The sequence below is a fragment of the Ceratotherium simum genome, chromosome 6 (assembly GCF_057802395.1).
Source record: "Ceratotherium simum simum isolate JZ-2026a chromosome 6, ASM5780239v1, whole genome shotgun sequence".
NCBI classification, from domain to species: domain Eukaryota; kingdom Metazoa; phylum Chordata; class Mammalia; order Perissodactyla; family Rhinocerotidae; genus Ceratotherium; species Ceratotherium simum.
In genome coordinates, this window is record NC_141905.1 from 89,737,028 (window position 1) to 89,761,110 (window position 24,083).

General features: G+C 61.9%; 1 protein-coding gene across 2 annotated transcripts in view; it reads left to right on the forward strand.

Moving 5' to 3' along the window:
- The window catches only part of PWWP2B (PWWP domain containing 2B), a 29,689-nt gene continuing 5,606 nt past the window's right edge, over window positions 1–24,083 (forward strand). The window contains exons 1-2 of one of the 2 annotated variants that reach the window (XM_014794083.2): window positions 1–269; window positions 10,222–11,576. In XM_014794083.2, the coding sequence (XP_014649569.2) occupies window positions 145–269; window positions 10,222–11,576 (1,480 nt within the window). In that variant the 5' untranslated portion in view covers window positions 1–144. Of the gene's footprint in view, window positions 270–10,221; window positions 11,881–24,083 lie in introns of both variants that reach the window. The other variant, XM_004438858.3, reaches the window with a different exon arrangement.

A 24,083-nucleotide genomic window follows, 5' to 3' on the forward strand; every position in this document is an offset into this window, starting at 1 on the left:
GGGTGGCCCTGCGCTCCTCCCGCGCCCCCGGCCCGCCCGCGGTGCCGCCCGCGCGGAGCTTTGTGACGTCAGGCGGCCGGCGGCGGCGTCACGCGCGGGGCTGACCCGGCGGGGCGGGGCGGGCGCGGGCCGGGACGCGGGAGCATGGAGCCGCGGGCTGGCTGCCGGCTGCCCGTGCGGGTGGAGCAGGTCGTCAACGGCGCGCTGCTGGTCACCGTGAGCTGCGGCGAGCGCAGCTTCGCCGGGATCCTGCTGGACTGCACGAAAAAGTGAGCGGGGGGCGCAGGCCCGGGCCACCCCCCCGGAACCCCCCGGGACAACCCCTACGCCTGCCGGCCCAGGGCCCCGACTGGCTCCAGGGCGGGGCGGCGCGGCGCCCGCTTTCGGTTTCCCTGGCCCGGGATTCAGGGCGCGCGAGCGCGGCTGCCCCTCGGGGGGCGAAAGTGGCTCTCAAAGTCGCTGCGACTTTTCGGGACGGGGAAGGGGCGCCGGGCGTGGAGCAGCGCTGGGCTCCAAGTGGGAGCCTGGGCGCGGGGCACGGACCCGAGTCCCCGCGCCCGGCCGCCGGCTCCCCAACTCCGCACGTCTGCCATAATTAACGCACTTTTCTTTGTTCAGACGCGAATTCTTTGAATTCGGCTGTTTTCAGAATTGTCATCGTTGGGGGTGGGGAGAGTGGGTTCAGATCCGCGCCGGACTTGCCCTGTCAGTTACTCAGAATTGGGGGTGTGCTGAGTAATGTCATGGGTTCCCCTAGGCTCCTAGGAGCGACTAGGGGCTGAGGTTTGGATTGGTGGCAAGCAGTGGTGTCCGGCGGTGGGATTTAAAAACACTCTTTGGGGTGGGGGAGCCCTCGGCGGTGCAGGACTGAAGAGATCCAAGATGTGGAGCAGCCGGTGCGCTCCGCGGGAGCTCTGGTCTCTCCAGCGGAGGGTCCCGGGCAGGCCTGGGGGCAAACCCATCCTGAGACACACCTGTGCGTGGCTGCAGGGACTCCTGCAGCACGGAAGTCTCCTGGATACGGTGTCACATGGCGGTGAGCTGTTGCCACAGATAAATGATTAGGCATTAATCAGACACTCATGTCTTGGTGCTCCTGCTGGGCCTTATTTTGAAACTGGGAGCAGTAGAGGGCTCCCCTTGCAGAGGCCCAACTTTTTCCCTTGGTGGAGCCCAGATTTTGTTCCAGTGGTGTGGATTCAGCTAGAGGGCCATCACCTTTAGACAGACACCCCGCTGGCATTATCTCTTCATTAGATGTGCCAGAAGCCATTTATGCACAAGTCATGTGATGTAACATATGGCCTCCCGGGTGACTGTCGCCCTCCTCCGTGTTGGCTACCGCAGAGAGTGCTTGGCAGGACCCAGTGACACTCGGGGGCTGCAGCATAGCCCCCTGAAAGCTGCCAGGCTGTGCTCTGGGGTGGCCGAGGTCCCTTGCAACTGATGGCCACCACTTCCTCCCTCGGGCAGAACTGCCGGCCTGGCCCTGTGCCTTCCCCCCGGGTCTGTGCAGGGCTGCACCCCTCTTTGCCTGTGAGCCCTGCCTGACTTTTCCTCCTTGGAGAGGGGCACTTGCAACAGAAGACTCCCCCATTTTCTGAGGCTCCCTGACTCAGGACAAGGGAGGCTGTGGGGCCCCCTGGCTTGTGGCTGGGGATGTCTGCAGAGGCAGCAGGTTCCCCTCCCTTTCTCTCTGCCTCCAACCGGGCCCTCCTCCCTGAGGCCTGTGGCAAACCTGGTTGGGAGATCTACACTCCCCCACCCCTTTCCTCACCCCCTCGTGGAAGGAAGCAGGCCTGGCTGGGATCCCCAGCATGGGACCTGGCGGCTGTAGGGTGCGTGGGAGTCAACCCTGCCATGGCCGTGTTCAGCTGTAAGCAGAGCCGCCCACGGAACCAGGAGCTGGGCCTTGGTGGGCGCACCTCTGCTCAGCAGCGGCTCTTTCTGACCTGAGCTGGCCCCCATGTTCTTGTGGAGGAAGTGAAGATAAAGCTGGCCTCCCCTGCCCCTTCAACCCTCCAGGGCTTGGTCCTGAAATTGCCCCTGCTCTGTCCACCCTTGTCTCTCCTTTGCTTGTCGCCCCTGGTTTCACACTGATTCCAGTTCTCCACCCATCATACATGCGCTGCAACGTTCGGGCAGGGTCCAGGGGCAGCTTGTATCCCGGCCTGGGCGTTTCAGGCAGTGGGGGTCTGGCCTCGGGCGGCAGGGTCCACAGCGCTGCCTTGCCTCCCCTGGCGCCAGTTTCTCCTCAATGCCCGCGCCTCCTTCCCTGTATGTGACAGTGTCAGGGCTGGTCAAGGGAGGCCTGGGTCCGGGTGTGGGCGCTAACTGGCAGGGAAGAGCAGCTGGGAGCTCGGATTGCACACGTCCGCCCACCTCCGGGGCCTGCAGGTCCCAGAGCAGCGGGGTCGTGTGGGTGTGTTCAGGGCAGCAGGCTGCAGCTGACGGTGTGCCCATGGTGCAGCCGCAGGGCGCGTGCCAGGAGCTGTCATGTGTCAGCAGCAGACGTGGGCCTGGGCGCCCTATGCGGTAACTGTGCGTGTCTCCTGCTGGACGAGGCAGTCCCACCAGGAGGGGCCGTGCACACAGGTTCCCGGGTCGCCCCTGGAGCGGGGCCCAGCAACCAGTGTTGATGGTTGGGTGTTTGGGAGGTGGCGTCCCCTCCCTTGGTGCTCTGGGAGGAGGGCTCTCCTCCCTGTTTCTTTGCAGAGGGGAGAGGAGCTAGCGGAGGCCGGGCCGAGGTCTCAGCAGGTGTGTGGAGCTGGCAGGCCGCATGCCGAGTGCCTCCTCCCCTCCCAGACTTGAACCTGCTGCCAACCTGCTGTGTGATCTGAAGCAAGACTCTCAGAGGCCCCGAGTGCCTGCCTGCTTGTGCGTTCACAGTTCACATATGTGCACATTGAGCACCTACTGTGTGCCAGGGAGTGGGCTAGGTCCCAGGCATACTGCTACCGGTGGTCTCCCAGTGTCTCCACAAGGCGATGATTCCTTCCGATGCAGTAATGAAGCGAAAAGCCCAGGGCTGCCTCGACCCCACAGCTCTGACTCTCCAGGCTGGGGCGTAGGGTGAGCATGGGCATTGTTTTGTGGGTGATTTGGGGGTATACTTCTGATTGAGGACCTCGAGTAGGGTGGCCCTGGCTGAGGGGTGGCCTTAGGACAGCAGAGGCTCAGAGTGGTGAAAAAGGATGGTCTCATGGACAGCAGGTGTGAAGGTGGCTGCCTGCCAGGCCTGGCCAATCCGGGGCCTCTGGCCTTGACCTCTAAGCTGTTGGTTTTCAAACTTCCTCGTTGTGAGTCACCCAAGGTGCCATTACCATGCAAGACTTCTGGGCCCCTCTGCTGGAAAGGTTGGGGTGCAAGCCTTTGTAACCCCAACCTTTGGGAGGTTGGGACTTGGGCTTCTGGAGACTCTGCTGGCCAAGAGTCTCAGCCACAGCCTGTCCCTGGGCAGGAGAGCAGCCCTGTTCCATGCCCCACACATCCCCCATCCAGGATGCAGGCTCGGCCACTGGTGGCTGCTCCTAGGTAAATTCTCTGGATAAATGAGGAGCACCTGGTCCAGGCCCTGCTGAGGACGTTCTCCCTGTCCTCAAAGAGCTGAAGGGACCTGGCCGGCGTGGCTGGTCTTGGGAGCTTCTCCAAGGACGTGGTGAAGGGGTATGGGCTAGGGTTCGGGCCTGTGCTGCTGGGGGGGTCCTTGGAGGCCTTGAGAGGGCTGCAGTCAGCCAAGTTTTGTTGGAATGATGCTGATGGTTATTAAACCTTCGAATCCAGGACTCTGGGGGCCAGCTGTGATGGCCTAGCCCTGCTGCTCTCCCCAGAGACCCTGGGTTGATACCCATGGGGGAGTGGTGGGCTCTCGTGTACCCCTGGATGAGGGACCACTCTGGTGTCCAGGCCTTCACTTCCTCTGACACCTCCTGGAGCAGAGGTGGACCCGGAAGGCCTTCGTGCTGCAGCAGGCCTGGCGAGCCCGGTGCCCTGCTTCTGCCCCTCCCTCAGGGCTCTGGCCCTACAGCTGTCCATCTGCTGGGCTATACAGCCCGACCGCAGGGTGGGCCTGGCTGTATGGACTCAGGCCTGTCCTGGGGCTCAGGCTCCTGCCAACATGGACGCTCACTGCAAGGAGCTTCTGCAGGTGCTTGGCCCCGGGGTTTGGACCCCCAGGGTGTTTCTGTTCCAGGAGCCATGTTTTTTCACCTCTTTACAGGACCCCAGGGTGGCCTCTCCCCGTGGAAGGATGAGAAGGAAGGTCCGGGGCAGATGTGGGCCTGGGGCCGTTGGGCACTGCAGCCGCTCGAGTCCTGAGTCTGCAGAGCAGGGAGGCCTCAGGGGAGGCGGGGAGCTCTGGCAGTGGCCATCCTGCTCCTTCTGGCCGTGGGCCGCCTCAGGCCCGGCCGCTCCGGGAGTTTGCTGGCTGGACTCACAGGCAAGACCCAGGGACATGGGTCAGCGGAGGCTTGGCCACTGGCGTCCTGCCGAGAACTGCAGGCCGGGCTGTTTCTCTCTGGGCCCCTGTGTCCATGCCAGTGGCCCTGCCTTCACCTGGGCAGAGTAGTGGGTGGCCCTGGGGACTCTGTCTCCTGTGCTCTTGGGGGCAGAACTACTTTGCTTTTGGGTCTGACTCCCATTAGAGCCTCCTGCCTTCGTCTCCGCAGCCTAACCTCAGAGCTGAGGTTACCTGCCCCTCCCTCCAGCTCCCCAAGGACACTGTGCTGAGGTTTGCTTCTGGGTCCCTCAGTTTTCTTTGTGGAGATGTTGGCCAGCCTGGCTCTCCAGGCCGAGACTGGGCCGGGCCCTGGCTCCCCTGCTGAGTCACTCCAGGGCCCCTCCCCATGTGCCTTCTCTCCATCCTTGGGTAGGGCCCACCTTGGTGGGCCCAGTGAGTCCAGCACAGACCCTCAGCGCAGCAGAGGGCAGGGCAGTGGGGGCATCTGGGCCCCTCGCCCTGGGCCTGCCAGGCTGTCCCTCTGGCTGCAGGGCCACCCCAGCCCTCTCGCCTGCCAAGGCTCTGCGGTATCACCTGTGGGGCCTGCCAGGCCAGCCGGGGCCTCCCTTCCTGGACTCAGGCCACTGTGGGCACAGCCCGGCCTCACTGAGGGGCTGGGCCCTGTGGACGAACCATAGGCCACAGTGGGCTGCACCTTGTGCCCCGGGTCCAGTTATGTCGCCCCACTGGGGACAGGTTGCTGAGGTTCCTGAAGAGTGTGGTCGGTGCCTGGAGGCAGCAGAGCTGGGACATGAGTGCAGACCCTGGCTGTCACCAGACCCGCTGGGGCCCATCTTCCTTAGCCTCGTCTCCCGTCCCTGAGATGGGGATGGCGATGATAGGTGCCTCATGGCACTGCTAGAAGGGTTTGGGAGCTGAAGCCCGGCAGCCTGGGGTACCTGCTCTGCAATCTGCAGCCTGGGAGTGAGCCCTCCCACCGGCCGCTGTTTACCCACCAGGCGGTCGTGGGTGTGGCCTGGACAGGGCGGCAGCTCGGGGAAGGAAGTATGGCTGCCGGCCGTGCCAGGGTCATGGGGCCTGCCGTGCGGCAGCGGTGCCATTGCACAGGACTGCAGCTGCCGTCTGGAAGGAGCCCCCCCAGAGGCCCCGGCCCCTGTGGGCTCAGAGGCGTGCACACCAGGGCAGGGGCCTGCCTGCTCTCCCGGCCCTGGGTGCTGTGGGAAGCCAAGCCTGCTTCCCAGTTTGGTCTGCCAGGGCAGGGAGGGCTTGGCCACCAGGCCTGGCCTGTGTCTGGTGGGTGTAGGCCCAGCCCATCCAGGGGTCCACCATTCAGGGCTCTGGCTCAGGTCAGGGCCTGGGTCTCTGGCCGAGGGCTGTGTGTCCATCCTAAACATGCAGAGACCCCTGAGGGGCGTGTGCCATAAACAGGGGCAGAAGCCTCCCTGGACCGCACCTGTGGGGACTTCGGGGGTACAGTGACTCCCACCCACCCCCCTGCCTCCCTGCCCCCAGCCTGCATTGCCCAAGGGGACTGCAGAGCCCCCTGGGCCGGCCAGCCAAGGGCTCAGTCTGCACAGGGTCCTGCAGAGGGGGCTCCTGCAAGGAAGACCACTTGGGGTTGGGGGGGATGATAGGGAAGGGGCTGCCCAGGGGTCCCGCTCTTGGGGTCCCTGGGCCCCAGCTGGCAGGAGGGGCTCTGCACCAGCACAGCAGGCTGGCATGCAGGTGCAGGCCAGGTGTGGGGAGGGTGGGAGGGGAGACCAAGGAGGGAGTGTGGCCTGGGTCTGAGTGGGGTGGCAGCACAGGGGCTGGGGAGGGTGGGACAGTGGGGATGCAGATGATGAGGAGGGTGTCAGAGTGAACCCCCAGTTCATGGCCAGGTGGCTACAAAAGGTGGGCAGGAAGTGGGCTTTGGGAGAGGCCTTGGGAACAGCCTTCCAGGCCCCAGATCTGTGGATCCTCCCTGGTCTGTGGACCCCCCATGCTGTGTGGACCCCTCTAGTTTGTGAACCCCTGGTGTGTGGACTCCGTATCGTGTGTGGACCCCCTGGTCTGTGGCTGCCCCTGATCTGTGGACCCCCCCGGTCTGTGGACCCCCCATGATGTGTGGACCACCCCCTGGATTGTGGATTCCCTAGTCCGTGGACCCCCTGGTCTGTAGACCCCCCATGATGGATGGACCCCCCCCCCGGATTGTGGACCCACTGTGATGTGTGGACCCCCCTGGATTGTGGATGCCCCTGGTGTGTGGACCCCACTGGACTGTAGACTCCCCTAGTGTGTGGACCCCTGGTCTGTGGACCCCCCGGTCTGTGGACCCCCCCCCCCGGGATCGTAGACCCTCCTGGTGTGTGGATCTCCTGGACTGTGTGTGGACCCCCCTGTGGGGTTTCCTCTCTGAGGTCCTGATACCTTCACTGTGGCCCTTGCCCCTGTACCCACAGGGCAGTAGTTGAGGGGCCGTTCCTCACCCTTAGCTGGGGAGCCTGCTCACTGGAGGGGCCGGGCTGCCTGGGTGACTTTCTGGCCCAGGTGCTCCCACTGGGGCTGAGTCTGCCTCTCAAGGGGGCCTTCGAGGGGGCTTTTTGCACAACCACTGTTCCTAGATGTCGCCGTCTGGCCGGGCACCACTGCTGCCTAGGGCTGGGGGCCTCCCGGCTTCCCCTTTCTCCTTGAAACACCTCCTCATGTGGGACCCCTTTGTGGGGTGTTGTGGGTTACATGGTGGGGCTCCTGGCACCCCCAACGGCAAGGGGCAATGAGCTGGCCCAGAAACTCAAGGTGCATGTGAATGCGTTCGCATGAGTGCGTGTGTGAATGATGTGTATGTGTGTGTGCACGTGCCTGGGTGTGAGCACACGGGTTTGGTTCTCAGCCTGCTCTGAGTGCCCATGAGGTGCTTGTTGAAGGGATGAGCTAGGTGCTGATTTCGGCGTAGGGTCCGGGCCCCCTCTGATGCCCGGGGACTCAGGCGAGGTTTGGTGGCACACCAGCCTGTCACGACCCTGGAGTGGGGAGCGGGGGCAGCTTTGGGCAGGGGCTTATCTCCCACACCTGGACTCTGGCAGACTTTTTCCGTAAAGGGCTGGACAGTAACTATTTTCGGCCTGGCGGCCATGCAGCGTCTGTCACTGCTACTCAGCAATGCCGCGGGGGCGGAGAGCGGCCAGCCGGTTCGCAATCGAGCAGGCGTGGCCGGGTGCCAGTGAGGCCTGACTTACAAATACCAGTGGTGGCTGATTTGGCCCGAGGGCCGTGGGGGCCGTAGGGCCCCAGGGTCCGTGCTCCTTGTCCCTGTGCCCGGTGCCCAGCCTGGGGCTGCTGAGAGGGGAGCCTACACCTGGGGGTTGTTTTCCCAGTTGAGCGCATGATCCTGGGGCTCCTTTCCTATCCCTGTTAATCTCAGCCCACCTGGCCTGGAAGTCCTACAATACGTGTCCCCAGGGGTGTTGTGGTGCAGTAAGATGTGTGGGCAGACTGCTCCGCCGGCGCCCAGCTTGCGGCCAGTGCTTGTGGAGATGACTCTGGTGGTCGTCACTGCCACTGTTGGTCAGCTGGGACGTGGGGGCTGCAGTGGGTGCCAGTCCAGTGGGGTGGCCTGGTCCTCCCAGGGAGCGGGGCCATGAGAGTCACATGCCCAGCGGGGGTTGGGGAGGGGGGAGAGTGGGGCTCATCATGGCTGCCGCCCAACTCAGAGCAGAATCCCACCTTGGAGGGAACCAGGTCCCCCAGTGCTGGCCCGTGGCCGAATGCTCCCTCCCTTTCCCCTGCTCTCCCTCTGTCACAGTTACAGGTGACGGGTTATAGGTCAGCCATCTGAACCAGTGCATCCTCCGTGGCCAGGCAGAGGGCAGGTGGCCATAGCTCTGTGTTTGCTGGACTCTCTGGGCATTGAGAAGAATGTGAGCTCCTCCCCACCCCGCAGCCCACCCTGGAAGACTTTAGATTTGGGGGAGCCAGCTTCAGGTAGACGGAATTCAGCTGGATAGGGAAAAGGAGAAAAGTAAAAGTTCGATGTGATTTCTAGGCTTTTATCAGTGATCTTGAATTAAACAAAAATTGGGCAGTCTTCCCATGTTTGTTCATTTCATCAGCATAATGACAATAAGGCTCATGGAGTCCCCGTCCCGGCCCTGCACAGCCCTCCTCACCTGGCTCTGGGTTCCACACTTCTCATGTAGCCTGCACCCCACTCCCGCCTGGCTTGAGGGTCGGGGTGAGCCGTCCAGCCGTGGGTTCTCAGGGGGCCGTGCTGGACACAGTGCCGTCACGACAGTCGACCCTCTTAGCATCCCTAGATTCTTCTGGAGAACAGTCAATGGAGGAATCATCTGGAAACTGGACCACAGAGAAGATCATTTGTCTTACCTCCTCTGATTAGATTGGAAAGGGGTGCAGACTGAGGGGCAACGTTCTAAACCTGGCTCCCTTAACTTGGCCAACCGTCTGTTTTTGTGCTGAAACATAAGAGCTTTTAGCTAATACAATCAGTCCTACAGTTAAGTCACGTGCACTGCAAGTCTTGCGTGTTCACCGTTGAAGAACGGTGCGGACTATTTGGGCTTGTGTTTCACTATTTGGAACAATGTAGGTGTTTTCCTGCCCCATTACAAGCAGCTTGTTGAATTAGACATGACTTCCTGATGCTCACAGCACGTGGGCTCCTGGATGATGGAGTGGTCCGGGCTGGGGATGACCCTCCACTCTGGAGGGCACGCTGCCCACCGACTTCCAACAAAACCCCCGAAGCCATTCGAGGTCCTGCATGTCTGAATGGAGGCCGCCTAGCCCAGCGCTTCTCAGGGAGAGAGCAGGCCGGTCCCTGGGGCGGGTCGCCGCTGGGGAGCCCAGGGGTGCTGGCTGGGCCGCCCTGCTTGTCCTTAGTTGTGGGTCCTTGTGGGAGGTGGGCCTCCTGCCCTCTCATGTCCCCTTCCAGCGGGTTACATGGCCGTGTCAGTGCCAGCTCGCTCCCCGTCCTGGAGCTGGAGGTCCTGAGAGAAGGGCCTGGGGGGCCAGGCAGGAGGGGCGGTCCTTCCAGGTGGTGGCAGGCAGGGGTGGCATGTATGACACCCTCACCCTAGGGCAGTGGAAACAGTGGGGCCAACTCAGCATTCAGAAGGGAGCGGGCTCGCTCCCGGGTGGGGGCTCTGGTGTGGCGGCTGACCCCTCTCCTCTCTGGGCTGCAGAGGCTGCAGCTGTGGCCCCCACCCCCAGACACATGTCAGGCACCTGGGACCAGGGTCCTGTGGGCTGTCCTGGGTCCTGGGACTGGTGCCTCCAGGGGTCACAGGCGTGGGGTCCTCCCTCTGGGAGTGCTTCCCTCAGGAAGAGAGTGAGTGGACAAGGCCTGTGAGCAAGGGGCCATTGGCCACAGATCAGCCAGCCACCCACAGGCCAAGTCAGGCCACGTCTGAGAACCCCAGACCCTGTCCTCAGGCCCCTGGACCCCCACGCCTGCACCTGGGAGGTCTCCAGCTGCAAGCCCACACTCCCCCTGTGGCCACCAACTGAAATGTGGACACTCAGGCCTGTCAGACCTGAGACGTGGCCTGGATGCTGGTCAGGCGACTTCACAGAGCACACTTCCCCTGGGACGCCCACATTGGGGGTGCTTGGGGGCATTGCCTGTTGAAAGCCCAGAGATGCCTCCAGGTACCCCGGGCAGTGCCAGCACCCGGGTCTTGCTGGGCCCCTGGGAGTGGGGGCTGGGGCGGCAGGGTCCTCACTGTCTTGACTGTCTCTCTCTGTCTCCCCGCTGCCAGGTCCGGCCTCTTCGGCCTGCCCCCGCCGGCTCCACTGCCCCAGGCCGAGGACCCGCCTGTCAACGGCTGCCACGGCCCAGGCCCCACGGAGGGGGACGCAGAGGCGATGCAGCTGGGGACGGGTCCCCCGCCGCCTCCCTGCGGGGACCAGCCCCCTGAGACCGCCGGCCCCGAGCCGCCCCCACCCCTCGTGCCACTGCTGCCTGCCGGAAGCCTGCCCCCGTTCTCACCGTATTTTGAGGGCGCCCCCTTCCCTCCCCCGCTCTGGCTGAGAAACACCTACCGGCAGTGGGTGCCGCAGCCGCCGCCCCGGACCATCAAGAGGACGCGGAGGCGCCTGTCCCGAAACCGCGACCCAGGCCGGCTGGCCCTGAGCCCCATCCGCCTGCGGCCGCGCCAGGTGCTCTGTGAGAAGTGCAAGAGCACCCTGAGCCCCCCGGAGCCCAGCCCCGGCCCCCAGGCTGCCCCCAAGGCACGCAGGGGCCAGGGCAGCGACCCCGGCCCCGACAGGGAGCCCCGCAAGCCCGAGGACCCCAACGGTGGAGGCGACACGGTGGCTGCGGCCACCTCGAGGAGGAGCAAGAGGGAGAGGCGGGAGGAGGACAAGGCCCAGGTCCCGCGGAGCCCGGTCATCAAGATCTCCTACAGCACACCACAGGGCAAGGGTGAGGTGGTGGAGATCCCCTCCCGCGTGCACGGCTCCCTGGAGCCCTTCTGCCCGCCACAGGCCCTGCATGGTGGAGGCCAGGACCCTGAGCCACCGCGGGACAGACCGCCCGGCGGGCCCTCCACCTCTATCCCCAAACTGAAGCTGACAAGGCCCGGGCCCCCCGGCGCCGACCTGCCGCCCCCCAAGATCCGCCTGAAGCCCCACCGGCTGGGGGCCGGCGAGCAGGAGCCCGTCTACAGGGCCGAGCTGGTGGAGGAGCTCAACGGCCACAGGGGAGGCCCCCGGGACAGCTCGCCCGCGCTCCTGGCTGACAGCCCTGCCCGCGGGGGGCTGGCGGACTTGTCTTCCGGAAGTTCCGGCGAGGATGAAGACTTCAAGAGGGGTCCCCAGGGTAAACACGGGCGAGACAGCCTGGCTTTTCTCGCCACCTGCCCTAGGAGAACAGACTGTGCCAGTGAGTCAGTGTGGAGCAGTGACAGCCTGGACGAGGCCAAATCGTCCAGCTCAGAGGTCCCATCGCCAGACACGTGTGACCTGTCATCCGGCGATGGTGTGTCTGTGCCGTCCTCGTCCAAGGATGCGCGGCAGACAGTCCCTCCCCTAACGGTCAGGCTGCACACGCAGAGCGTCTCCACGTGCGTTACCGAGGACGGAAGGACCGTGGCCGTGGGGGACATCGTGTGGGGTAAGATTCACGGTTTTCCTTGGTGGCCAGCCCGTGTCCTTGACATCAGTCTTAGCCAGAAGGAGGACGGGGAGCCCTCTTGGCAAGAAGCGAAAGTCTCATGGTTTGGTTCTCCAACTACATCATTCTTGTCTATTTCAAAACTCTCCCCTTTCTCTGAATTTTTCAAACTGAGATTTAACCGTAAGAAGAAAGGGATGTATCGGAAAGCTATAACAGAGGCTGCAAATGCCGCGCGACACGTGGCCCCGGAAATAAGGGAGCTCTTAACCCAGTTTGAAACGTAAGGCGTGTTCCCCACCAGGTGAGTGCGTGCACGGAGGGTGGCCTCCCTCCCGGGCCGTCCGAGCTTGCGTCTGCATTGCAGCTGCTCTTCTGCTCGGGGGCCGCAGGCAGCCAGGGGGATTGGGGATGCCCTCAGCCACCTGGGCCCCTGCTCTGAAGGGGACCATCCGGAAAATCGCCCTGTTCGCTGGCAAGGTCATCAGAAGAGGTGCTTTAAAAGTAGACCAGTTCAAAGAAGGGAGCTTGTTGGTGTCTTGTGGCCATTTTTCAAAGTGCAATAAAAGATCTCCTTACTTTTGTGTTAGCCTTTTGGAGAAAGGGGCACATTTTAGAGATCGAGGTTTTGACTGATGGAGGAGCGAAGTGAGGGGCTTCCTCTTCTGCTCTCACGCTGAAGGGATGCGCCTTCCTTTCTGCCCGAAGACAGGAGCCGTGGCCTCTCCCCTCCTGCTCGAAGGTGCCCTGCCGGGTCTCGACTGGAAGGAAGGAAGAAGGTCACAGCTGCCTGCCCCCAGATGCAGCTCCCGTGGCCTCAGCCCCGCTCCCTCCTCCTGGAGCCAGTGTGTGCTCTCCTCCATCAGCAGGCGCAAGGTTCCCAGACTTGCGATGGCTAGGTGCTCCAGGCCCCTGGAGGTGGCTCTCCCTCCGTCTCTCCCCACTGGAGAACTTTGTAGGATCTCCAGCAACAGGCCTTTGTCAGAGCCTCATTGGGGCCGGGGGGCCTCTCTACATGGGGTTGGGTGTGTCACCACATGGAATTGGGGCATCACCATGTGGGATTGGGGCGTCACCATGTGGGGTTGGGGCTGTCGCCAGGTGAGGTTGGAGCATCACCGTGTGGGGTTGGACTGTCACCAGGTGGGGTTGGGGCGTCACTAGGTCGGGTTGGACTATCACCAGGTGGGGTTGGGGCATCACCGTGTAGGGTTGGGGCGTCACTGTGTGGGGTTGGACTGTCACCAGGTGGGGTTGGGGCGTGGGATTGGGGCGTCACTGTGTGGGGTTGGACTGGCACCAGGTGTGGTTGGGGCGTCACCGTGTGGGGTTGGACTGTCACCATGTGGGGTTGGGGCATCACCGTGTGGGGTTGGGCTGTCACCAGGTGGAGATGGGGCATCACCAGGTGGGGTTGGACTGTCACCAGGTGAGGTTGGGGCATCACCGTGTGGGGTCGGGGAGTTACCATATGGCATACCTTGTCACCTCGTAGGGTATCAGGAAATGGCGAAGGGGCTGAGGCCACCTGCTGTGAGCTTCCACTGGGCCCAGAGTTGCAGGGAGATGCTGGGCACCTTCTCATCTGACGGCTCCACCAGCTCAGGTCCCTGGGCGCTTAGGTGTGTCCAGCAGGTCCCTGGCCCTGCTGGGGACTCTTCCCAGTGCTAACTCCCCTTCCTCTCCTCCCTGTTGGTCCTGTGCAGGCCGTGGGGCCCCAGAGGCTCCAGGCTGCCTGGGTGGGGAGCAGCCTGTGGCCGTCTTCCTGGCTCTGTGGCCTAACACCCATGCCCCCAGAAGCAGGGATGGGGTGGGGCTGGGCTGCACACAGAGGATGAGAGTGGTCCTCCACCCCAGCTGAGCTTCTGCCTTGGTCTCCAAGACCTTCAGGCAACCTTGTCTGACCTGGCCCGCCTGCTTATCCTCCGGTCTGGTGTCACAATTTCCCCTGTGGTGAGCCTGCAGGCCTTAGCAGGGCCGGCTGACATGTGGCTGGGCAAGGGGTTTGTGGGGCACCTGCCATGTCACCTTACTGCTATGCCAGGTGCAGTGAGGGTGCCAGGATGAGGAACCGATGATGAGGCCTCTCAAGGCCTTGTCCCCGCCCCCTCCCCACACCTGCTTCCTGCGTCAGGCCTGGTCATCATCCTGAGTCACTCCAGGCGTCCGGGCACAGACCCTCCTCTCCTGAACCATGCACATCTCCCCTCAGTCCTGAGCCTTCATGTTGGGGTGTGGGCACAGCCTGGACCTGGTGGCATCAAGCCAGCGAGGGTGTCAAGTGAAGGCGCCTTGAGGGGGCTCCAGAAAAAGGTCAGATGCCCTGGCGTCGGCTTCCTAGGATGTCTCCCTGCTGTGGCCTTGCTTAGCTGGGAGCCGCAGGCTGCAGCCGCGTCCTTCTGACCTGGGGACCATCCACGGGGTCCTGCCTCTCTCTGTGCTCTCTGCAGCCCCCGTCCAGCCCCTCTGCTCACACAGCCCATCCTGCCTTTAGCTGGGTCTGGGGCCAGCATGGAGGGTGGGCGCCTCTCCCATGCATCCCTTTCGTGTGTGCCGTGGCGCCATGCTGTCAGCGAGGGCGTGGTGAGCAGATCAGTCCTCAGAGTGACTTTCAGATCCCAGGTCATGGTGGACGGTTACGGGGGACAGTGAGCCGATGCAGGCATCAGCCCAGATGAAACTCAGGGCCCTGGGGGCCCAGCATGGCCTGGCTGACACGGAGTCCCCAGGCTGGGAGAAGGCAGCCCAGTAGGTTCAGAGCTGGCTCTGTTCATCAGGAAGCAGAAGGAAGAATCTCACCCAACCGGTTTGCCCGCTGCAGGGTCCTACCCACGCACAGGCCTCTTGTGGGTTCTGATTTTCGGTTCTGGGGCTGTGCCTGTGGAGCTCTGGGAGCATGGGGTGCTGGATCCTTTCAGCACAAAAGCACAAAGTGGTTTTGCCTGATTGGCTTTTTGGTTTCTTCTTCTTTTTTTGAGGAAGATCAGCCCTGAGCTAACATCTGTCACCAACCCTCCTCTTTTTGCTGAGGAAGACCGGCCCTGGGCTAGCATCCATGCCCATGTTCCTCCACTTTATATGGGACGCCGCCACAGTACGGCTTGATAAGTGGTGTGTAGGTCCACACCCCGGATCCACACCCGCGAACCCTGGGCTGCCAAAGCAGAGTGCACACGCTTAACCACTATGCCACCAAGCCTGCCGCTGGTTTCATTTGTTGAGGATTAAAGGCTGTGAGCTGAGGTGCGTGCCAGCCAGGTGGCTGATCCGCTGGCAGTGGCGAGCCAGGGTCTTCCACTCTGGGTGGGGTTGGTGGTTTCCTGGCAAACAAGTTTGCTTTCACGTGTCAGTGATGCTGTTTTGAGAGCAGCCCCTCCAGTCAGCTCCTTGAAGAGGAAACCGGGCACTGCCTTCGCTGGGGAAGAGGGGCTTCCCCAGGCAAGCCAGGGGCTGCAGGGGCTGGTATAAGATGTGAGATGCTAATGGGGGCTGAGTGCTGGTGCCGAGAGAGAGGCCACGGTTGCTGACACCTGGGCACCTCCTGGGAGGAGGAAGCTCCCTCCCCTGGAGGGAGACCTGGGGGCTGCACAGGGGCCTGGAGCTTGGGCAGGGGAGGCCTGCTGGGGAAGATTGTCCTCCAGGCCCCGCTCACCAACTGCCTCGGCCTGGCCCAGCTGGGCCTGCGGCCACCTGAGGACCACTGTGGCAGTGCCAGGAGCTCCTCGGGGTTTGGGGGTATCTGTACTGCTCACAGGCACATGTCAGAGAGTGTCCCAGCAGACACAGCAGGGTCAGGTCCCTTCCAGGGATGTCCTTCCCAGCATCTTGTTCCCGAGAGACCCCTCTGCCCCACCTTGCGGGGCGCTGGAAGCTCGGCTGAGAGGTGAGTGGCCACGTGGACTCTGCAGAAGCACAGAACCAGCCTGGGGCCTGGTGTCCGGGGCGCTGGTGGGAGGGGACATTGGCCATCAGCAGGGACTGCCTCAGACCGCTGATCCACCGCCTGGGGAACCGGGTGCTCCTCCCAAGGGAGGCCCTGACCTCCAGGGGCAGACACGGGGCCACCTGGCCCTGCCCTGACCAGTCGCTTGCTGCTCCTGCCCCAGCAGGCTGGCGTCTCTGAGCCTCAGTTTCCCCATCTGTCTCGGGGCAACAACAGCACCTGCCTGTTGGGTTGAGTGGTAAGTGAGGGGTACCCTGGGGCTTGTTAATGACCCCTCAACAGCCACTTTTGGAGGTGGCCACATCCTTCCCCGCTCAATGGGAGTTGTTTTCCCAGGGGCTCCTCCCACATCCCCCCCCCAGGGACTGGCAGGACCTGGCAGGGAGGCAGGTGTAGGGGTTACAGGCTGCGCTCTAGGGGTAGGGTGGGGTCACGCTCCTGGCTGGATGAGGCCGTACCCTCCTCCTGCCTGTGGCGCTGCTCAGGGGTCCCGGCTGGTCAGAGGGTGAGGGCCCTGTAGGAGCTGACTGGCCAGGCCTCATCCTGCAGGTGTGACGGGGACGCCCCAAGAGCACAGGGCTGGCCCCCTCAACCTGATAGGTGATGGCGACTCCTCCTGGGGTGACCCCTCCCTCAGGGCCAGAACTCTTTCTCTCAGACCCCTGGTCACATCTTTCTTCTCTCCAGTCCATCTACCCACCTACCAAGGGCCGAACGTTCAGCTAGATGGGGCACAGAAGGGTGTGCAGAATCACCAACGCTCTCACTGGGGGCATTGGGGAGAGGGCTGTGAATCACAGTCCCCACATTCATGCATAGTTGCAGACAGGAACGTGCTGAGAAGGGACGAGGGCCCCAAAACACAGCCTCTGGCGAGGAAGCTGACCTGGACTGGGGATCTGGGAAGGCTTCCTGGAGGAGGTAATGTGGCCAAGATTAGATCTGTGAGCTAATTATGAGCTAACCAGGGGGTGACCATCCCAGGCAAAAGGGGCAACATGTAGCAGGGTCTACAGCATAAGGAGCTGGGCACGTTCCAAGGGTAGGGGGAGGAGGCCAACTCAGGCCTGGTGGGCTGAGGCCCCCACTGCAGCCTATCCAGAGAGCAAAGGATGCTGGTGGAGAATTTAAGCAGAGGAGTGAATGGTTCTGTTTTTGTTGGAAAGACCCCCTGGCTGTGGAGACAGGAGTGTGATGGGGGCCCAGGAGGCTGGATGGACATGTGAGAGGACAGAAGCTGAAATGGGACAGAGAGTTGGCTGAAGGGCAAGGTGAGAAGACCCTGGGGAGGTGGGATGAGTGTGCTGGGTGCCCCTCAGCACGGGGAGGGTGGCTCCAGTTGGCTGGTGTCTGAGTCTCAGCTGGGAGGTGTCTCAGGGTCCAGTGCTCAGAGGAGCATTGGGGCTGGGGTTGTGGATTCGTGGGATGGCCTAGGTGAGGACAATGCCGTGGTGGGCAAGTGGGGGAGTGCAGGAAGGTGGATAAAGGTGACCAGAGGCTTGAAGCCGAGTGGGAGCCCAGGAAATAGGGCTGGACGGACAGTGGGCAGCACTAGTGAGGCCTCTGGAGAGGCGAGCGGACCGAAGACTCGAGGGGAGGCAGTGGGCTCGCGCAGATGAGATAGGGACCTTGCCCAGCCTGCAGGCACCACACAGGGAGGGGACAAGCAGTGATGGAGCCATTACTGGGTGGACGGTCATCGGGAGCACGCTCCAAGGGGCCAGGAGGTGCGGGGACAGGTGCCCAGGTGTCCTGGGAGCCCTGACAGCTTCTTCTGTGCTGCGCCTGGAGTTCGAAGCCCCTGCTGAGCAGAGCAGCGGGGTTGGGGGGCCATGTGCAGTGCTCTGCTGAGACGTGGGCTGGAGCTGTGGCGCCTCCCTGAAGTGGGAGGACAGAATGCCACGCAGTGTCCCAGCCTCTCGGGCCAGTGGGAGATTCACAGTTTCCGTGTGAGCTGGAAGGGCCCCAGGGCCGGTGTCCAGCCTCCCGTGGAACCGAGGGAACCCAGCCCCTTCCCTTCCTGCCTGAGAGGCCAGGATGCTGGTGGGCAGGGAGCCTCGTGGGGCTCACCCAGCAAAGCCTCCCCACGGTGCCTGTAGGAGGGCGGCTCTGAGCCCGGGGTATTCCACTTCACTGAGCACGGGGTGTCCCTAGGGTTCGTCCTCCGTATTAGCCTCATCCTCTGTATTAGCCTCATCCACCGTATTAGCCTCAACCTCCGTGTTACCTTCCTGTGGCCGCTGTCACAGATGACAACACACTGGGCAGCTTGAAACAACAGAAGTTTATTCTCATGGTTCTGGAGGCCAGAGCCTCCAGAAATCAAGATGTCTCAGGGCTGCGCTTCCTTCAAAGGCTCCAGGGGAGGATCTCTCCTGCCTCTTCCAACTCCTGGGGGCTCCAGGCGTCCCTGAGCTTGTGGCCGCGTTACGCCAATCTCTGCCTCTGTGGTCACATGGCCTCTCCTCTTCACTGTTGAATCTCCTGCCTCTCTGTTATAAGGACCCCGTGGTGGCATTTATGGGCCACCTGGATAATCCAGCGTAATCTGCTCACTCTCAAAAGCTTTGATGTAATCACACCTGCCTCGCCTTTACTGTAGAAGGTACAATTCCCACCAGGGTTGGGACCTGTTGTCTTTGGGGGCACCCTTCACCCCCCACATCCTCTCGTCCATCCAGCACATATGGGGCTCGTGTGAGCTCCAGTCCCCCAGCCTCTTCTTCGACAGAGAGCCAGCTGGGCTTGGGGAAAAAATCAGCTGCTGGTGAAGTGGACTGGAGCCTGATGGAGTTGAGCAGTGATGAAGAAACCCATTGTTCCGGAAGGATCTGCTGCTGTGCCAGGGAGACTGTGCACACGGGCTGTGGGTCCCAGCAGCTCCCTGGGCTGTGTTCGACTTTCAGCTTCATGATGTTGACTTCTCCTGGGAAATAAAGCTGTCAATCAGGAAAACCAGCCTGGAAACCGTGCAACGTGCTGGCGACAGCACTCCTCCCACAGGGTGGGCAGGCGCCCCGTGACCGATTTTTGTGTGGATGTGGTGCTTTGCTGGTCCAGCTGGGGTAGAAGCATCCAGATCCTGTCTCCAGGTTTTGACTTTTCCTAAGGGTGTTTTCCTTTTAGAGGGGTGTCCTTGAGCTGCATGCCCCAAGCCAGCTTTTCTCTTTCTTCCGACTGTAAATAAAAATGTACTTCTGCTTCTGAAGACGGGTTTTCAGCTGACTTCCCGCGTGGCTTTCAGGGAATTCAGGTCCTCTGTGAAGCTTGTAATCATTTTGTTCCAGAAGGAAACTAAAGCCTGTAATTCCGAGCCTGCTGCGGGGCCTCAGGCCCCGTCCCACCTCCTCCGGGCAGCGCCGTGAGCGTCAGCAAGGTGTGCGGCGCGGCAGGAGCGGGGTGACGGCAGTACCCGGGGAGATGCGCCCGTGTTCGCAGTTGCTGTTCCGCGGTACCAGGTGCCTGGGGTGGAGGACTTCTCCCGGCCGGGGGGGTGGGTTTGGGCTGCCCCTGCCCCCCTGTGCCTTCCAGGCTGAGTGCTGCCCCTCCCACTGGCGAGATGCCTTAACCTCTCAGAAGACATGCATTGCCCAGGTCTGCATTGCTGCCCTGGTCCCCACCACCTGCTCCAAATACTCGTCCCTGGCCCCATTCGGCTTCCATGCCCCTGGACGGGGCACTTGCCCCAGTGTCAGAGGTCCGAGGGCACTCTGGGAGGGGCCCTCGCTCTGCACTCCTGTGCCGGTGGATTCAGGCAGGACCCTCCACTGAGGTGGTGGCCACTCTCTGCTGGTGACTCTTCTTCGGAGTTGCCGGTCTGATCGGTCCCTCAGCAGCCCTGCTTTCAGCCTATGACTTTCAGTCAGTCTCACAGGAAGGACAGGCGTCTTACAGGACAGTGTCTGAGTTGGTTCCCAGCACCTTCCAGAATGACCAGTGAGCTCCGTTCTGACGGTGTGTGTATCACAGAAACTCGTGTGTCTTTTAAATCTATTTGACTCCTTTCGATCCATGCAAATGTTATTCTCTTTGATGCGTAAATTGTCCCATCTTTGGCCGGTTGGCTCATCTGCTCCTGAGTCCAATGACCACGGTCATCTTTGGCAGGGGCCTTGCTTTTCACCGTGACATGGGATTCTGGCTCGCAGTGGGCGTTTCCAGCCCAGGCCTGGGGTTGGCTGTGTCCCAGGGAGTCTTGGGTCCTCTCAACAGAAATGGTATTTAGCGATCCAGCCCGGGCGCCATGGGTGCTCACTCCTTCCGGGTTCACCATTGTTTCTCAGCCTTTGCAGTTGATGACCTAGAAATTAACTTCTTTTAGGAGAAAAGAGATAGACTTCATAGTGATTTTTCTAATTCAAATTTTTTACTGCTTTGACTTTTATATTTGCATCCCTATTCTCTTATGCTGTAAACCTTGGTTCTTAATGATATCAACATAGTTACAGTCACGTGCTGCATAACGATGTTTCTGTCAACGATGGACCGAATATACGACGGTGGTTCCGTAAGATCAGCACCATGTAGCCCAGGTGTGTAGCAGGCTATATACCATCTAGGTTTGTGTAAGTGCACTCTATGATGTTCGCACAAGAACAAAATCACCTAACGACACAAATCTCAGAATGTGTCCCCGTCATTAGGCAATGCAGGACTGTATTAATTTTATATGTAAAAGTTGATATATGTATAAAATGTCAAATATATTACATACTATAGCACATATTTAACGTGTAACATGTCAGGTATCTCACGTAGGTGGGCTGTCTCATACATACGACCGGTTCAGAGTAGCAACACCGTAGGGTCACTGCTGTGACCTGTGGGAACACCCCAAGGCTTCCTTGCTGGTCCTTCTGTCCCTGGAGTCTGGCCCCTTGGGGTGTACATCAGATTCTTGTTTCAAAGTCATCAAGACAAGTCCTCTCCTGGGGTTGTCATGACCTCAAACGTAAGGTCGTTTCTTTCATTTTACTTTCCATTTTTAGAGATTCCCATCTGTTTTCATTTTGACTTGTGTTTTGTAATTCTGTGCACATCTCCACGGGTCCTAAGTCGAATCTGTACAACCAGGTCCCTTTGGAGAAGTCTGGCCTTGTCCCGGCTCCTCCGTGCTGACCTCATCTCTTAGGCTTCTGTTCTTCCCCGTGTTTGCTTATCCTGCTGTTTGTGACACCAGCAGACACATAAATGTACCCCCTCTTAGGTGGGAGCAGCACACACGGCCACCCTGTGCTTCGCTTTCCCTCTGACGCCCACCGAGACGGCTCTTGGCTATATGCAGAGACCATCTCCTCCCTCCTGGCAGAGCCTGTGGGCACACCGCAGCCTGTTCACCAGTGCCCTTGACCAGCTCTGGTTGTTCTAAGCTTTTCTAAGAGAGGTCATCGCAGGGTGTGAGCTGGTGGGGTGTGAACCCACAGCTTGCTCCATCCAACAGGGAGGTGGCCGTGTCCTGCGGGCCCTGGGGGACAGTGGGGATGCAAGAAGTGGGTGGGTCTGAGACTCTGACCTGAGTCCAGGTGTGGGGGCTGGGGCTCCAGGGCAGGTGGGCCCCCCAGGGCCCAGCAGCACCGTTGTACGTTCTCCCTGTGTCCCAGCTCTCGGCACTGCGTGACAAAGTCGTGGTGCCCACCTCGCCCTCTGCCTCCTGGCCACCTTGTCCTCAAGGTTCCAGCTTGACGTCACCCCCTTGGGGCAGCAGCCCCAGAGCACCCTGTGTCTGGTGTCCAGGACAAGCCCCCACAGTCGGTGTTCTCCATCCCAGCTTCTTTGTTTCTGTCACAGTTCCTTTCACAACCTGCTCCTTCATCCTCTGCTGTCCTGTTTGGGGTCTCCCCTTCCAGGAAGTAAGTGCCAGCACACGGCAGGAGCTCAGTAACGCATGCGGAGGCTGGCCTGCTGGGGGCCCCGGGCCAGGTCAGGGCGCTGGGCATGGCCCCCTCCCCAGTGCGAGCCACACACCCCCCCCCCGCCAGGTTCATGGCACTCTGCACACTTGGCTGCATTGCTAGGAGTAGGGGGCTGTGGTGCCCCGTCCCACAGATAGGGAGACTGGTCTCGGGGGACACAGAGCCAGGGTTTGCTCCCAGGCTGGGCTCCCACTGTGTGTCCAACACCCCAGGGGCTGCAAGGTGGCCAGCCTTGGCTTAAGAGAGGCAGAGCCGGATGCCTGACATGTGTCCACCCACCCTTGGCCCCACGGGAGAGGGGAGAGGCTTCCCAGCTGTGGCTGAAAGGGTAGTCAGAGGGAGGAAGCACCCGGGAGTGGAGTCAGGCTCCGGGGCAGGTGGGCTGGTTGGTGTCTGCCCCGCTGCATCGCTGGGTTAAGAATCCTGAGCTGGAGGCTTCCACACCAGAGTCTACACGACCCATCACGGGTGTCACGAGGCCCTCCTGGGGGGTCCTGGGCACCATCAGCCGTTCCCACCCCCCAGCCCTCCCTGTGCTGAGGGGGAGTGCTGGCTGGGAGAAGGGGCTGCCTGGGTCTCTGGACCAGGGGTTTTGGGCCACATGTCAACCCTCTGCATGTCCTAGGAGACTTTACTTCAAACAACAGTCTTCCAGTCCTCCACCCGGAGGAGCCAGCATCCCTGGGAATCGTCCACTTCTTGCGGGCATGACTGTGACCCTGATTGTGAAGGCCTCCTGCTGGCTTATGTGAATTTCCCACAGAGACGGGGCTGCACCCCTGTTTCACTGACCTCAGGACCCCTGTACCTGGGCCAGGGTCTCCACCAGCCCTGGTGCAGCTTGAATGCATGTGGCCAAAGGAACCACGCGGACCCAGCAGGTGACTTGGGGCCCTGTTCTGCAGAGGTGGGTGCTCGGGGCCCACAGCCACGGCCACGCTGGTCTCAGCAGGGTTAAGGGAGTGGCCGTGCCTTTGGTCTCCCCAAGAGCCACGCTAGAGGGACAGAGCCAAGTGGCAGAGCCCTGGGGGTGGCCCGTGGGAGGCCATGCGCTGCAGACTCCTGGGGCTGGATATGGGGTCACAGCCCAGGATGTGAGCAAGTGTGGCCACTGCGTGGCAGGGCTGTCAGTGGTGGACTAGGGGCTGGGCTGTGTTTGGGGGGCCCTGCACACGTTCTCCGCCTAACGACGGTGACATCAGCAACACCAGCCCAGTGCTGCCTCTTTTTGCTTTGTGATGCCTGGTGGTTCCCACTTCTGACTGTGGCTGCTTCGTCTCTCTGTTCATACACGGCACTGACGTCACCGTTTGCAGAGGTTGTGGTCACCGTTTGCAGAGGTTGTGGTTTGGGGACACAGGCCTGTCAGGTCTGGTCCCGAGCATTGAGAACAGCAGATCTGGTCATCATCCTGGGGCCCGGGGCACTGGCCGGCACCCGCCGTCCTTCCCCCCACTGCCCACGCGCTCAGGCCCTGTGCAGGGGGAGGGGAGCCCCTCCGGTGACCCCCTATCTTCTCAACAAGCTCCCAGCCTGTGGACCCCATCACTGGGGTGCCAGTGACTCAAGGGCACAGCAGCCTCAGCGGACCTTGGCTGTGGGGCCCTGTGGTGGTTTTGGGGCCCAGTGGGGGACACTCCTGGAGAGGGACACTGCTCCCATGAGGTCAGCCTGGGCCAGCGAGGGGCAGACAGGGAGAAGGGGCTGTCAGAGCCCTGCAAGTGGGTAATGTGGCCTGGCAGGGCCTTGGGGGCTGGGTGTGGGAGGCAGGGCCCTGCTGGGAGACACCGGGGAGGTCTGTCCTCCCCAGAGCTTGGGGAGGCTGGGGGAGGTGGGGGCCTGTGTGAGGTGGGTGGGGTCCCCCAGGGCCCAGGTGGAGGCTGGTTGTGGTGCCATCTCCATTGACTAGAGGGCGGCAGAGGGGCCTCCGGGCTGGGAGTGGGCCGAGGGCGTGGGGGTGACTCTCAGGGGAGCGAGGACCCTGGTGGGGGGACACAGCTGAGGAAGGGGGTGAGGAAGCCTCGCTGGGCAGTTGGGTTGGTTCCTGGCCTACCTGGGAAGCCCCAGGAAACAGGAGCTTTTCTCTGAAAGGCCACCCGCCCGCAGCGGCCTCTGCAGTGAGCTTGTGCCTTTTCCACAATATGCAAGTGGGTGGGCGGGGGACAGCATGGCTGGGGCGCAGGGGGAGCTGCCCAGGCTGGCTGTGGTCAAGGATCAGGGACCTCCCTGCCCAGAGGGAGGGATGCCCCGAACATCCCGTAATTACAGAGGGGCGGGGTGTCCGGGGGCTGGTGGGAGGAGGGAAGTGAGAGGGCAGGGGTTCTGTCTTATTGTGACGGACATTTTCGTAGCGGGTCTGCTGAGAGGAACGCGCAGGGAGATTCCCAGTTGCCTCCAGACTATTCTAAGAAGACCTGCTGTCCTCGTGGAGGCCACCGAGCCAGGGCACCCAGTGCGGGGGAGCAGGGGGCTTTCAGAAGCTGGGCTGGCTGGCTGCATCGGGCAGGGAGGTAGGACAGACGCCGAGTGACGACCAGTCCTGCCCCATCCTCCTGCCGGGGGAGAGCAGGGGCCTCAAAGGGCACTGGTGTGCGGGACGGAAAGGGCCTGGGCCAGCCGCCCCCTCTCAAGGCCCGTTGTGCATTTTTCTAA